Source organism: Pseudopodoces humilis, chromosome 3, assembly GCF_049639895.1.
Source record: "Pseudopodoces humilis isolate 2021_Gansu_Grassland_sample_001 chromosome 3, ASM4963989v1, whole genome shotgun sequence".
NCBI classification, from domain to species: domain Eukaryota; kingdom Metazoa; phylum Chordata; class Aves; order Passeriformes; family Paridae; genus Pseudopodoces; species Pseudopodoces humilis.
The window spans coordinates 38,462,087-38,478,332 of NC_142202.1; the positions used below are offsets into that span (position 1 = coordinate 38,462,087).

A 16,246-nucleotide genomic window follows, 5' to 3' on the forward strand; every position below is an offset into this window, starting at 1 on the left:
AACAATTTTTACTCATCTCCTGGTGTTATTGAAACTGATGTCTTGTCAGTGTTCTGAAAACCGAATCTTAGTGAATAGGATGAAACAGATTATTCACTATCTCGCTTAAGCATGCTTACTATTAGATTGTTCACAGGATCTGATTTCCTGAGAGAGTTTCTGTTAACAATCTTTCAATTACTGTTTAAAGGTTTTTATGACCACTTAAAGGAGGGAACTACCAAACGGTTCTGTGGGCCTTTAAATAATTGCAAATGGGAATCTAATGGTAACAGAGATTCCCATTTTAAAACCATGAAATTGTTAATTTGTCTATCTTTACAGCTTTCTCACTTATGTTGATAATTCTAAGCAATTTAAAATCCAATTATTTCCAAAATATGACAGTAATTAGATTAGTGTTTTTACATGAACAGAACATGTAGCTTAAAAAAAAAATAATTTTGAGGGATGTTATTTTAGTTATTTGAAGTGGAATTGAAACTACCCAATTAAGATTCTCTTTAAACTTGTGCAATGAGGAAAAGGGTTAATGTTAAAAACAATATTAGATGGAAAGAAAATGTGACTTTAGTTTATATTATAATGTGCAAAAAGTGTTGAGGAAGCAGAGGTGAAGCAGATAGTGTACAAACAGGAGGGGATTTTTTTTTTCCTGTTAGAATAAACAATGTTGCTAATTAAACATGCTAAAAGAACAAATTGGTATTTCACTAAAGATCTAAACGTAATATTTATGCACACAACTACACAATTTATAAACAGTAAAAATGAGTCCAGAACTGGTGGGAGGGAAGCAAAACCCAAAATGCTTTTTGCTTGAGTGTGTATGACAAGGCATGGCTTCTGTCTCTGGTAACTGATAAGGTCTCTACTTTGTTCTTGTGTGTTCTTGTATCTTCTGTCTGCTGATCCAGCCCGCAGTGTTGTCAGCTCTGTGAGGAATGTCAGGAGGCTGGAGCAAAAGGGACATTAGATGGTTGACACTGAGGGATGGCAGTAAATGAGATGGGAGCTAAATATATAGGTTTGTGACATTCTAGCAGCTGGCTAAAGTCCTGCTGTTTGTTGCTTGGGTATACTAGCCTTAAAAAGGAAGAGAATGCATTGTAGCGCGGAGAAGAAAAAAAACAGCTGGTGGCTTATCAGTCAGCCCTAGTGACAGAGAAGGTTAAAGAGTTGGGAAGGACAAATCTTGAAAGAGTGCTTTTATTAGTAACATTACATTTTTAATTTCATATGAGTAGTTTTATAAAAGTACTCCAGAACTTGGCTTGTTCAGCGTAAAAAAAAGACGTGAATCCTTTGTTTGTTGTCCAGATAAAATTACTTGAAAAATTTGCTTATTTACTTTTGATTCAAGCAGTTTGTTAGGTGATTTTTACAGTAACTTACTTTTGATGTTTTCTTGTTCCATAATGGGACTCTTGGAAACAGTTTGATTCTTAATAAAGTATCTTGGAGTCAATGCCTAGTTTAGGAGAAAAAAAAGGCTTATTTTTCTAATAAATGAAAGCATTAATGCCCTCAAATGGTATAAACTTGATGTATCTTAATCCCCATCTTTATTAGAGAGATAGAAAAGTGCCATGTGATTTAAATATGATTTTATGTTTGATGCCCTTTCAAAGTGAAACTGAATGTTTAGAAGAATCTGTGTCTAATTGCTTAAAACCTTCATATTTGATGTGTAACTTAGAACTCCATCTAGTTCTTGCAGTGAGGGCTGTTTGAATGTAGGCTTGAAATAAGTACAGCACCTTAGTTGAAAGGTTAGTCAGGCTTGATACTTTTTGCTCCTTCTTCATGTCTGAGATTTTCACAGTTTCTTCTCAAGGATCTGTTTAGGTTCTTCAACCCAGACTTGATTGTTACCACAGTCTCATAGCTGACTCAAAGAGAAATGAAGAGCAAAACATCGTCTATGGCTCCTCAGCAAGTAAGGCAGTAGTGAAGAAGCCTTTCTGTCGTCTTTTGTACTCACAGGAAGTGTCTGTGTTGGTGGCACTCCGATGCAGGCTTGAAAAAGGTCCCTGAAAGAGGCTGTGGGCTAAAGACGTGAAACTGTACAATTCAGCTTAAAGCCTTCAGTGGAGAGGACTTTCCCTTTTTGTTTTTAGTGCTCCTTGTGCTGTGGCATACTCTTGACAGGATGGGAAGAGATCAGGAAATTCCAGATCTCCTGCTCTTAGCAGGAATTGGTCTTCCAGTTGGTCCCCTTCCTTAGAGTTTGTTGGAGTGTGTGTGGAAACGAGGTGTAACCCAGCAGCTTAGTGCCATCTTTCACAAGACTGCGACAGTGATAGCTGGATCTCATTTGTTTTTCTGGTTTTCTTCCTATTACAGGAGCAGCTTCTGCTTGTGAGAGTGGTACTATAGTAGGTTTTTTATAATTTTGAGATAGTCTTGCATTAATTTATATTTGTGTATCTTTTTCTTTGCTATGGCATGCAAAAGTTCAGGTGGTTTGTACGTAGCGGGATGTACCAGATAAGGTTTTCAGGCCTTTTTTTCAAGTTTCAGTTGAATAAAAGAGATTAAAGAGATTTGAGCTGCTTTGCTCAGGGAGTTTCATGTATTGTGTTCAGGCAGATTGACTTTTTTTTAATGTACCTTTGTATAGAGATTTATGGCTGTGGAGCTGTATTTGGCTTCTCTTGTGTTTAGTACATGATGCCATTTCTGAAAAACTGGTTCCTTTTTTAATTAGCACAGCAACTCTTTGTGAACCTTCATTTTGAATTCTGTAACTTGTTTAGGCCAATGCCAATATTACCTATGTTTTACATTATACAAAAATACCAGAATAAATATCAACAGAACTCAGCTAATCTAATAAACTTGCCTTTATTACTTCTGTGTACCTAATGCAGTTTATTTATAGTATTAGCTTTTTCCCAAGTGATTGTTTCATTCTGCACAGTAGAAAACAGAAGCACACAGCTTTTACAGCTTAATGCTAGAGGTCAGTGATTTGAGAGTTATTCTTAAATTCTCTCTGCCTTTGTAGTCTGTTATCTGACTTCCGCTGCTTCTCTTGAAAGGAACTTAGGGAGTGCAACATCTTCAATGTTTTGAAATTCCTTGATTCTTTGACAATATAATTTAAGGTCTTATGGTGGCATTTGTTTTTACAAAAAACATCTCCCTTTAGATTTGGATTGCTTTTTATCTTCCGTCTGAAGGTAAAAATTCTATTATCATAATAGCAAAACTATATGGTGGAGGTGTAATTTTTCTGCAGGAAAATAGATTTATTACTCAATCTGAGGACAGTAAAGCTTTTTAGTATTCACTTAATTTTGAACTAAATGGTAAATCTCTTGGCATAAATGTTTATATCTTGGATTAGTTTTTAGAAAATGAAATTGGAAAGAATATTGATTAGAGGTGGTAATTTGCCATATCAAGAAGATTAGGATATCTATTTTTTTGGTATGCTGTTAGATAGACTGATCTTCAGACTGGTCAAAGAATTGAAGAAATTACATTAGCTATTTAGTAATTAATCTGGGAAAACAACGCCTTTGATATTAAAGGTGCTACTGTTGTGTTAACGTGGAAATTGATTTTTTATTTTTCCACCTATGATACCCCATGTATATACAGTGTTTAAAAAATAAAGTGGAATCTTCTGCCCAGAGGAGCTGAAAATTCATTTTCTGGGAAGACTGTGTTAGTGGTTCAGTGTTGTTTCAATGGATGAAAAGTAAGTTGGCATCCTAGATAACATTTTGAAGATACTGTGTTTTGTATATACAGGAAGTACTACATCCTGAATTCTTTTGACTGTATTTTGATGATGAGTTCTGACAGATACGTATTTGAAACAGATGACAAAGGAAAACTGCAGGTTGGCTTCTCTGATGAGTTGTAATGCATTCAGCCAACTAGGTGTAGCTACTCAGATGTCACATTAATTAGAATTAATTAGAATTAGAATTTCAGTGCTAGAAATTAAGTTTATTTAGATAAATATCTAGCTACATTTCATTAAAAATTTTCAATACCTAACAGAAACAACACCAGGTATTTAATTTTAATTTACTCAGGTCCTCCTTTAAACTACAAGTTTAGAATTTGGAGAAAAAAGTTGTGTCCTTCAATGTTTTATTTTTGATTTGTTTTTATCTTTTAATCTGTGCTTTGAGATTTCTTTGTTCTTTAATCAAGAAAGCTGTATTGCCAATTACTAAAATGACCTGGAAAGCTAGCCTGATTTTTATTTTATTTCATTTTTTTACAGATCTGGTCTAACATATTTACATGAGGTTTGTAAAGCTGTCTGTCAGTTAAACATGCTCTCAAAGCCTTCAGCAGAGGTTATTAGAGGTGAATGATGTGGATTTAAAGGATTTTGTAATTCATTCTAAATCCCAGATATACTTTTAAATGCATTTTTTTCCTTTTTTTTTTTTTTTTAAGGAGCATTTTAAGCATTAGGATGTGGTCTGCTGGGTAAAAATGATAGTTTACTGACATCACATGGATAATCTGGTTTGTCTGTCTTACAGCTGCAGTGCTCAGAAAGATTCTGAGCTTTTTGAATAATCACTGTATCAGTGGCTGATACTCTGCTCAGTCAGGAGCAAATGCGAATAATCTGTAATAATCTGTAGTGGGCAAGTCACCTCTACCAACAAAGCTAACATTGCAGAATTACGGCATGTAAATTGTAGCACCTTTACAGGACCTGAAGGGAACCTACAAGAGAGCTGGAGAGGGTCTTTTAGGATAGGTCAAGGGGGAGTGGATTTAAACTGAAAGAGGGTAAGAGGGTAGAATTAAATTATATGTTAGGAAGAAATTCCTCACCCTTAGAGTGTTGAGACAGTGGAAGAGGTTTCCCAGAGAAGCTGTGGATGCTCCATCCCTGGAAGTGTTCAAGGCGAGGTTGGATGGATCTCTGAGCAACCTGGTCTGGTGGCAGGTGTCTCTGCCTCTGGCAGGAGTTTGGAATTATACTTCAAGTTCCCTTCCAACCCTAACTATTCTATAATATTATGAAATGCAATAAGTTGATATATTTATTTTAAGATGGTTGTGTTGCTGTGGCATTGGGGCTTTAATTGTATGGTGGTGCTTCATAAAAACAATTTAATTTTTATTGTTGCAAGCAATATTTCTATTAAATTAATCACCCAGTTAATGTAACCTCTGTTTTCTATCTGAAATTATATGGTGTGCTGTTTATTTTGGCACATTCCAGAACACAACTGAATGTAGTATTTCATTTGTTAAGTAATGTTACAGTGCTAGAATACAGGTGCTAGCAAAGAGAACTTAACAGTGGAATAGGACTCAGGGTTGTCCTTTGAAAATTTAGTACTTGTGATTCTAGTAAAGACAGACGTAGTTGAAGTTGGCAGAATGTTAAATTGCAACAAATCATGATTTGTCATATTAAAAAATCCTAAAAGTTCTAATTTATTGTGCCACCTGTTTTAATGTTACTTCGAGAATATCACCAGCAAGACATAGTGGATGAGTAATTTTTATGGTAGACCAAACTGCTTGTTACGGTAATCCATCCTTTAAACCACTAAATGCATATTGCTGACATCTGAGAAGGGAAGGCAGCAGTTTTAATCCTATAGCAAGAACAAGCTGCTGCTGTTCATTACTGATTGTTTACTGTCTTCTTAATAAAGTTTTACTGGAAAACATAGATAAATTTGTATCAGCATTTCTTATTAAAGATCATTAAGATTATTAAAGAGTAGTATGTAGGCAAGGTCTGTTTAGTGACTGTCCAACGAATGCTAAATACTATGCTCGGTTTTTGTGAGCCAACTGACTTGCAGCATGTGTGTGTTCATTCAGGAGATTTTATTTGGTTCTGAACATAATGTGAACAATTCAGTGTTTGAGTTGTGCTGATGGCGCCAGTGTTCTAGATGAGGTGAATTAGAGGTTAAACAACGTTGAGGTGGTCTGACTCATGCATGCCATGAAACATAAATACCCCAGTACTTAGAAGACAGACTTAAGTTGTTCTCTCCTGCTCCACGTAGTGCTAACTAATAGGTTTGATAAAGTTACTGGAGATCTTTCTCCTTTCTGGACATCCCATAGAATCTGTACTGTTCTAACTGACTTCAGAAGCTGTGCTTAAAAACCCAGTTGAATAGAATGTAATTTAAAGGAATTTAACATGTTACCAAAATTACTCCTACACTAACTGCATTATATAATTCTTAAATGTAGTTCTGGGAAAGAGTAATAGATACAGATATTTGTAGGCAGAGAATTAATTTCCTCTGTTACTAGCTGAATTTTTCATTGGAACCTCTGCAATGAGTAATAGGCAAAACCTTTGCCCTAACGTGTTGCTTTCCTCCAGATGCTGATATTTCTTGTCTAGTATATCAGACTTCAAAACACTGAATGTTAACTTTGTTCTCCTGCTGCACAAATACTATGTTTTAGTAATGTATGACAGTTGCATTCATATCCTTTGTTTTTGCATTAATACATGTTTTACTCCCGCAATAATTATCAGCTTTTTCCCATAACAAGACAAGTTGTTATCTGGCTTTGATGTTGAAAAGTGATTATGGTAACTCAACTAAACTAAAAAAACTAAAGAACTAAAAAAAAACACCCCAAAATGCCCCCAACCCTATAATCTTTGTTAAAAATGTATGCAGTGTACTAAATAAAGATGGAACCAGTCTGAGTGCATTACATATGTACTGAAAATTATGCTTCAGCCATGTAATACACTAAGGAAAAGAAAAAAATCTTTTCATTATCTTCTTTTGAAGATGTTATCCTCTTCGTGACCACTCAAATTTTGGAGAATTACAACTACTTTAAATATTTTAGCTGTAGTGACCCTTTTATTAAATGTTGGGATTAAATTGCTTACACTTGAAGTAATCTAAGAGGTAGTTCAGCAGATGTGCTAGAAGTTTAGATTTTGTTTATCTAGCACAAAAGTACCTAATTGAAAATATGACAGATCCTAATTTTCTGATGGTTGATGCTCTGTATTTTATTCTCCAGTACCTTAATCATTTTATTTTTGTGTTTAAGTGATGAAGAGATTATTTAATGATAATTTGTATGTATAAGTTGCTTACAGCACAGCATTTCTAATTTACTACTTCATCACTTAAATGCTTCAAAAATTCTAATTTAGGTTTGATTATAGTATTAGAATGGTATATATCAGATACACACAGTAATGTAAGTAAATGTATTTTACACACAGTAAATGTAAGTGGATGTATTTGACATAAACAGATTATATGTGTCATGATGATATTTACTACATGTGTACTTTGGCCTTTACTTGGTTATTTTGCTTAGAAAACATGCCATATTTAGGGATAGAGAGAATGTTTCTCGTGCATTGTTGTCTGCAGGAACTCTTCTGTTAGGTGGGTTTGGTAGAGACTTGGGAAAACAACTTCACATGTTGTCACTAGCAGTCTTAACAACTACCTGAAGTTAGTTTGTATGCAAAAATTAACTTCTAAATGTGGTTACTATTGTCTGTGTACACTGTATTGACAATGATAATACCATCTGCTTTGTCAGCTTCTCCTCCCCTTAAAATCTCATCAGATAATTTGTTTTTCTTAACTATATTACAAACTTGCCAAATCCACCAGAGCACATTTAATCCTCAGACTACATGTTAATGCAGTTAATGAAAGATTTCACAATTTCATCATTACTACTGAAACATTATACTTTTCCCTCTTGATTTCTGAAATATATACAAGTGACTGTTTATGTAAATTTGGCCTTTGTTTTTAGTTAATCTATAATGTGGTCACTGAGTAAATTGTGTATGGGAGGCACTTGTTTTTATTTGGTAGTAATTCGTACTGCTTCAACAAAATCCATGTAGCCATTTTCTCTTGAGATAAGTGTGGTGTTGAATCTCTGAAAATACTTTAAAAGACATTAAATATATCTGAGGTTTTGGCTTCATGGAAAAAGAAACTTTCTGTTCTGTTAATCCCAACCTACCAAAAAATGTAGTGGTATCATCTTCTGTATAGGAGGAGATAGTGGCAATAGTTTCAAGTATTTAAAGAAAATATTTTGACTGAAAGAAGGAGGTGGGGGCTGTAAATGTTAACTGAAAGGTTATGTATTTAATCCATAACTGCTACTTTACTGACAAATTACATGTGTACAGGTGTAAATGCTAGTTCCCTTAACAATATGTGCTTGTGTTTGTACATTTACATGTACAGAAATGCACATCACTACAGCTGTAGTGTTTTTGTGCTTGTAAAAAACCCAACTAACCAAACATCTCCCTCCCCACAAAAAAAAAACCCAAAACAAGAAAAAAACCCAAAGCAACAACCAAAAGTCAATTTTTTTTACAAAGTTGTCATTGTGGAAATGGTTATATGGTCATGATATACTAATGGAATAAATATTGGAAAGTGTTACTGCTAGATAGGATAAGCAGTATCCTGTAGTAGGGTAAATTACCTATTTGCCCTTTCTTTTTTCCTACAAAATGTTTCAGATGACTTTCTCAGAAATTCATTCTTAAAGGTACCTATCTATAATTTTATGCTACAAGCTTTGTTTTCTTTATTAAACACTAAACTGCCTAACTGAAAGCATAAAATCTTAGGGTTTAATATGCTGTATTTTGTTTTCTAGTACTTCAAGTGGTTTTATACTTGTTTCAAGTTAGAGGCTTTCAGAAAATCAAATCAACCATGTGTATCTGATTTTTTTAATGATTATCTAAGACGTGGCTGAGAGCAGTGCAAGATTTTTTAAGAAATGCAGAAAAGTAATTGTATTACCAGTGTCATAAAACAATATTTCTTTAAAAATAAGATAATGGGAAAAAAAAATAAAACCTAAATTTGCTAATTTTGATGGGCGAGTGAAATCTTCATTGGGTTCAGAGTCCATTCTTGTATTTTTGTGAGCATAGAGCTATTTTTTATCTTCTGCTTTAGTATTTCCAGTTTTCATATAAATATTACAATTGAATGCATTAGATGATTTTCTTTGTATAAAGCATGCTTGGAAATATATACTTGAATTTAATTGTATTTTTAAGAAATTTATTAATCCTTGGAGTAAATGTTGATCTTGCTCCCAGAGAGTACTCACATTAAACAAACACCATTGTGCGTGTCATAAAAATTCATCATGCTTTGTTTTGAATGCCTTTGTTGTCTTGCAGTTCCCTTGTGTCTCTTCATTACTCCATTTCTGCGGCTGGCAATTTAGCCTGTGACTCTGTCAGATGAAGTTATCTCCTAAATGGTCTTGGAGTATGACTACTGCAATCTGACGACATAGAACGTTTCTTCTGAAGTGGCTAAACTGACTTGCCAGCCTTGCTGCTTAAGATAAAATGACCAGATGTTCTCCATTGTAATATCCAGTTTTCAGTTGCTTCCTAACCATGACATATTTTAACCACCGAACTATGCAGAGTCCTGGTCTTCAGATGCTTTTTATTTGGTGTGGAAAATCATATGAAAGGGAAATGAGCAGGAAAAGCTGCTCTCCATGTCTTCAAAAAGCAAACTAACCACCAGGACATTTTAAACCACATTTTTTGGATTCTTTAGTTTGTTTAATGTATCAGCATGCAGACTGAAAACTGATTTGACCATGGAGAAGGCTGAATATAAGATACAGTTTTCTCGTCTTATGAAAATCCACTTTCAGCTGGCAGTTATGTCTAACATAACTAGGCTGTAAGATAAAACTGGGGAAAATAAAGACAAGGGAAGGAAAGGCTGCTCATGAATTGAGAAGTGAAGTTTTTGTCCCATTATGATTTTAAAAAAAAAAGAAAAAAAAGGAATTATATGTAAAAGTCGTCTCAAAATGGAGAACTTGTTTTCATGTAAGACATAACTATACTGAAGCTGCTTTGTACATGAGGTTAAGAATTGAATAAAATCATCAGGAGTGGACATTTATGGTTAGAAGTACTCAGTTGTAGTAATTACAGTGGGAGTTTTTGTAAAGGAAATAATAGAATTTGTTATTTTTCTAAGCTGGGGATCAGAAGGTGAAAACAAATTCTGGATTACCAGAAACACAGATACATTGCAAAGCATTTGTTATGAATCATTAGGAAAGAAAGAACAATCCTTTATTGTGTGCTCATAAAATTTTTATGAATTTGGCTGCTTATTTTATCTAAAAATTATGCTTAAGGTCAGCACGAAGGGTAGAGCATCTTTTGGTTTTTTATAACTACTGTGCTTTTCTTGACACTTTCCTTAAAATAATATTTAGGCTGTGTATGAAAAATACTCAAATACACATTGTACCTAAGGAAAAGCTTTTAAAAAAACTTCTAAAAACTTTTCTTGGTTTTTTAAAGTTGAAATAGACTTGAGGAATAGCTTGTTTTGGCTTTTTGCAGTGATAAGTAACTGACTCTGCAAAATCAATGTTTAGTAAGTCACTGGAACATTTGCTAATAAGATGGTAGAATAAATGAGTTTTTAATTGAGTTAAATAATTGTTTGATCAAATGCATGTGTTTATGTTCTTTCTTCCTAGATTTAGATATTTTAATCAAATTGGATTTTTTCAAATTCATTTCCCTTAATGAAGTAAAGAATATTTTTTGTAGGTTAAATTAGTTCTTGCCACATCTTATTTTCATATTTCAAAGGAAAACACGAAATACTAAAGTCACAATAGTAGTATGAAATTTAGTAGTACTTTGCTGCCTGAAGTTCTTCAGATTTTAACATGTATGAAAAGATCCTTAAACACTGCATTTTCCCATACTGTAAAAGCCAGACACACTTCTTTGTAGTCTCTTATTAATCAGAAGCTCTGAGTCATGGCCTGGTTCATTCTTACTTTTCTTTACTACTTTTGTTCTGGGTGTGGGGACTGGTGAGAACTGGGACAGCACCTGGTCTGCTTAGGAAATAGTTGTTCTGGGAATACAAGATGTTTTTATCAGGGGGTTTCTTATGCAGCAGACTTGTTAGGAAGGTCACCACATGGAAATTTTGCTGACTCTTGGGAGTGTCAGTTGCTACAGAATAATCATTAATATCCCAGAGTAAGTGGAAACATTTAAGATTTGGAGCAGCTTCTTTTTCCCAATACTTTTGTTTCCGCTTAAACACTTTGAGTCTTGGGTTGAAAAGACAGGTGTCTGCTAAGGAAGGCATAAGCCTCTCTTGAAATAAAAAACATAAACCCTCTCCCTCTGAATTATTAATTTTGAAATTAAAGGGCTCACAGGTAAAGACATGTGGGTAGGAACAACAATTCTTTACTAGTATGTATAAATAATAAAAAAAAAACAACTTACAACTTAATAGAAATGTTAAAATACAGTAGTGCAAAAAACATTGACAAAGTCAGAATACAACCTGACCCTGTTGGTCAGGCTGTTGCTAGCAGTGCTAGCAGTCTGATTAAATGGTGGCTGCAGTCCTCCTGCAGTGACAGATGTGGTTCTGTTGAAGCAGTGATCCTGTAGAAGGGTGTAGTTTTCCTCTGGAGGTCTGATTGTTGTGTAGATGAGTTCGGTCTTTTCTCTGGGAATCCCGTGGAGAAAGGCTGACTGTGGTGTTCCAAGTCTCAGATCATATCCAGGTAGGAATGCTTGGCTCCTCCCCCTGGGTGGAGCATCTGACAATGGGATGATGGCATTTATCAATCCTGCAGTGAGACTCAATGGCCCATTGACAGAAGATATACCCCTGGAGGGAGGATGGGTCCTGGAAGAGATGAAGAACACAGCCCAAGCTGGTTTTAACAGCTGGTTATAGAATACATACTTCTGGTTACAGCTTGCATTGCAACCCAAGACAGTAACAAAGATCCTCATGTGAAGTCTCCCGAGACAGGTGATTTGTCTCTTTTCTTTAAGGGTGTGTGCTTTTGACATCTTCTCAAAAAAAGGCAACAACTGTCTTACACACAGGCAAGATCCAGTAGTGTTTTGTACATGCTGAAAACTTCAAACATAAAAAGTTAGCAAACTAAGGGGATGTGAGGGTGATTGATGCAGAGAAAGAGGCAGAGGGAGAGCAACGAGGGTGTAACTTGTTGGAATGTCAGCACCTGGCTTCCACTAAACAGTTGTAATTCTTGACTTTTAGGATGCTCTTGGGTTTCTGTGTCACCTTCTTCTGGAGGTTGTTTCTTTAGTTCTGATTTTGAGTTGTGGAAAATTTGATCACATGAAAATAAAACTCAGGAAAACAGTTGTGAAATACCACCAGTGAAATTTTTACATGCAAAAAATACATTGAGTGTAGAGAGATATTAATTGTTGCGGAAGGAGAGACTGACTTCATTGGATAGCTTTTTCTGTGTTGTTAATGCAAAAGCAGTTAATCGTAGCCTGAGACACTTCTGCTTAATTTTTAAAATAATCTCACTTTTCAACGTGTGTGAGGTTAGATATATTCAAAGTAGTGCAGCCTTAAATTGATCTAATTGATTTCTGAGCCTCTGCTGTTTCTATACTAGCAATTCTCCGGGGGTGAGGTGAATCCTACAAATGCCAAGCGAGAAACACTTCCAGAAATTAAAGGCAAATATTCTTAGCTTTGTCTCTGTCCAAATGTTAGAATAAACAGTATTCCTGAATACAGGTGTATTATTTATAGAGAAACACAATGCAGAGATGATTGGGCAACACTATGAGACAAAGAGCACGAGAAATAAGAGTTAAATGGTAAGAATGGTCTTCTGAATTTTTCGGATGTCTTGTTCTGATAATTCTGTTTGATAGTCTTGCTGGCCTGACAGGTATGACAAGCACTAGGTGCAGATACGTGTTAATACAGACAGTTTGGAAAGAAAAGGCAGGGTCGAGCTGCCTTGGAATAGTTTATGAAGGCTCATTATAAGGAGCATATCCTGAGAGTAACTGGTAGTGGAACTGGTTTAACATTTAACAGATTGTGTTGCAGTTTTAAATCTGATTTCTCAACTAGAAACTGAATAATATTCAGACAACATGAATAAAGTTGCAAACGTGAGGGTAATACAGATTCCTCCCTTTGTTTTCTTCTTATCCTGTATAGTTCTATTTAATTTATTTTTTATCCAAAGTACGTTATTTGCTTATTCTTCTACTCATGATCCAAATTAAAGAAACTTTAGAGACTGCTGTTTTCCTTGGAAGATAAAGAATATAACAATAGTCATCTTGTGTGTTGGTTAAAATCCTAATTTCAAGTCAGCTTTACAATATTATTTTAGCATTATTGGTGGAATGGCATAGATATCGAAAGTTTCAGTGTGCACAAGTGTGTTTGTGGAGAAAAGCAAGTAAGATACTGTTCCTGTAAGACAGTGGTACAGTTTTGGTATTTAAACATGAAATGTGTGACATGTAAGATGTTATTCACAGCTGAACTTTATTACTTGTAACTATTCATTGCTTTTTCAAGGCTTAGTGAATGTTTCTTTAATTTCTTTTGATTCACAGTTTTCTGTGTGTGTTCACAAGTTCCTTTTGTCTTTACTCCACACCCCCTCACCTCCCTGTAGTTAATTCAGACTTCATAATATGTTTTTGTTTTCTAAGCTTGCAGTACTAAATAACTTTGGGAGTATATATTCCCAGAATAGTTTAGCTGCTATGAAACACTGTTAATTTTCTTAAAGAACTTTAATTTGCTGGCATTCATAATTTTTGCTTACTCTTAAATCATTTCTGGTCTTTGCAGTTTCATAAGGATTTCAAATACGTTGAGTTTTAGTACTCAAGCCCAATTTTAATTAGCTGAGGAAATGAAAGCCAACAACTGCTTCACAATTCCATTGAATAACTTTGTTTACTGGGATCTAAAATATCCAGAGCAGTGTTACAGCAAGTTTCTATTCTTTTAATTTCTTCTTAGAATTTAATGTTCAGTCTGAAATTTCTTAGTTTATCTGTCATTTAAGCTGGTGCTTCATCTTTGTGCTGCAGTTGTCACAGAGTACTGTTCTGTGTTCTCAGTGCTACCATCACTTAGTGCTTTTTTAATTTATGTCTTGCTTTTCAGAATGCGTGGTTGAAATTAATGAAAGGGAAAAAGCTCTTGAAAATAACTATGAAGTAATGTTATGTATGGCTAAATGGTGGTATTGCCGTGTTGAGTGTATGTGGGGGGCTGTCTGCTGAAGTCAGCCAGTTAAACATGGAATGCTTGCTTTATTTGTTTGTACAACTGAGTAAATGATACAGCTTACAAAAAAAAGTGATGCGCTTTTGTTGTGTCTGCATATACACAAAGTTTTATATATGCAAATATTTTATATATATGTGTATGCTTGACAATTTTTTAAGAAATGTTGCCCAAGAAGCCTAAGTAAACGTGTAAGAGCCCTCATTTGTTTTTTCTGAAGGGAATGACATGGCATGAGTAGATAAAGAGGAGTTATTTTCCCTGTCCTTCCCAGATTGAGCCCAGCAGAACTACATGGGCTGAGGAAGGAGAATGCTGTCTACAGGCTCCTTAGCAGGGAGCAGCTGAGCAGTAAGCGTGGTGGCCTTTCCCGAAGGTCCCGTGCTGTTGTGAGACCGGAGCATTCCCACCGCATGGAATCTGTGCGCATGTCTGGTCATGCACCCAGCCCCTGTGGGTTTCCTTGCCGTGGCAGGTGCACCGTGTTGGCCTGCATGGCTGGACACGTTTGTGGTGAGGGAAAGCAGCTCAGAGTTCCTCTAAGAGCTTGTACAATTTAATGAGGAGGAATAAGGACTGCAGCTGATGTGGACTACCTGACGTTGCATCTGAAAGACATAGTTTCACCTGAAATTTGTATCCCCAAAGTTGGGGTCACGTGGGTCCTTAATGTATGAAAACAGCACCTAACTTCTTCAGCCTCAGGCATTTAGTGTGGTGTCCTAAGCCATTAAACACTGGATATTTTTAGACATAGAAATACATCTTGTTAAATTTTAAATTAATTTTCATTACTCGATTTTATAGAAATTATTATTTTTTTTCTTTCAGTTTAACTTTGTTGGAAGAATCCTTGGGCCCAGAGGACTAACAGCTAAACAGCTTGAGGCAGAAACAGGATGCAAGATAATGGTCCGAGGGAAGGGCTCAATGAGGGACAAAAAGAAGGTAAGGTCTTGAAGGGCAGTGTAGTTTCAGATGCATAATTTTGTTTTCTAATAGGAGATAAACTCATGTCTCTCATTCTTACTTGTCGTGTTCTTACTATTACGCTTTATTGTTGTAAGTCTTACACAGGCTTAGTAAATAACGCAGGCTGTCCTGAAGAAGTAAAATGTACCATAATTCTGCAACTGGGAGTCTAACTAGCAATTAATTATAAAGTATTCTTAATACTTTATAAGTAATTAAGTAACTTAAAATTGTGTCACATTTTACAAGGTAAAGGTAAAAATGGAAGTTAAGCGTATTTTTCTAGGAAAGACTTGTTAACCTCAAAGGTCTTACTAATAGCTTTCTTGTATTGAATTACCAAAGTAGTGATTTGTGCATGGAGTGTGGACTGGGGCAGGGGGAGGAGGGAAATAAAATTCCGGCAGTCACTTCTGAGTGAACCAAAAAGCACAGTGTTTCTGGTTTTGTTTTGTGTTTAGGTGGAATTGCAAAGTAATTAGGGCTGTTCTTGCCTTGTCTTGTAATATGCATGCTCTGCCCATATGAGTAGGGAAACTGCATGATAGAGCCTTCCTGAATGTCAGGTTGCTCTCATGGTAACTCTGTTTTCCTAGGTTTATTTTCTAGCTATTTCCCTCTACCTCTGCCTACTGCTGCTGAAGTTACACCAATATCTCCATGGTAGTTTTGAATGTTTCCTCTTCGTTCCCGGAAATACAGTTCCTTCTCTTTTGGGATAACTCTTTACATGATCAGCCACATAATACATTCTATGATGCATATGTAGTACATAACAATTATAATAGAAAGTTAATGTCTACCCAGTTAAACATCTTTTCCCTCCCAGAACTTATAAATGTGTTACTTTCAAATTTCATTTAATGTCTCTTGTTTTCATAATCTGCAGTAGTACTGTCACTGTCCTTTGCCTTATTGTTGTAGGTTTTGGAGTTTGTAAAAGGTCTGTTTGAGAATCACAGAGTGGTGGAGGTTCACTCCTCAGGCAGAGTTACCGTGTCCATCTTTCCTAGGACCATGTCTAGGTGGCTTCAAAACCTGTCCTGTCCTGTGGGGAGTCATTTCTCTAGACAGCTTGGCAGGTTTATTCTGGGGATATATTTTTGGACTGATTTGCCCTATTCTCCATGCCTTCTTTTTTTTTTTTATTTTTTTTTTTTTTC

The 16,246-nt window shown here is 35.4% G+C and overlaps 1 protein-coding gene across 8 annotated transcripts in view; it reads left to right on the forward strand.

The window, feature by feature from the left end:
• The window catches only part of QKI (QKI, KH domain containing RNA binding), a 152,269-nt gene that overhangs the window by 47,801 nt on the left and 88,222 nt on the right, over nucleotides 1-16,246 (forward strand). For all 8 annotated transcript variants that reach the window (XR_001331753.2, XM_088053367.1, XM_014255957.2 and 5 more), the window contains exon 3: nucleotides 14,943-15,059. Coding sequence is in view for 7 of the 8 variants with exons in the window: in XM_088053367.1 (XP_087909493.1) it covers nucleotides 14,943-15,059 (117 nt within the window). In the remaining variant the exon portion in view is untranslated. The remainder of the gene's footprint in view (nucleotides 1-14,942; nucleotides 15,060-16,246) is intronic.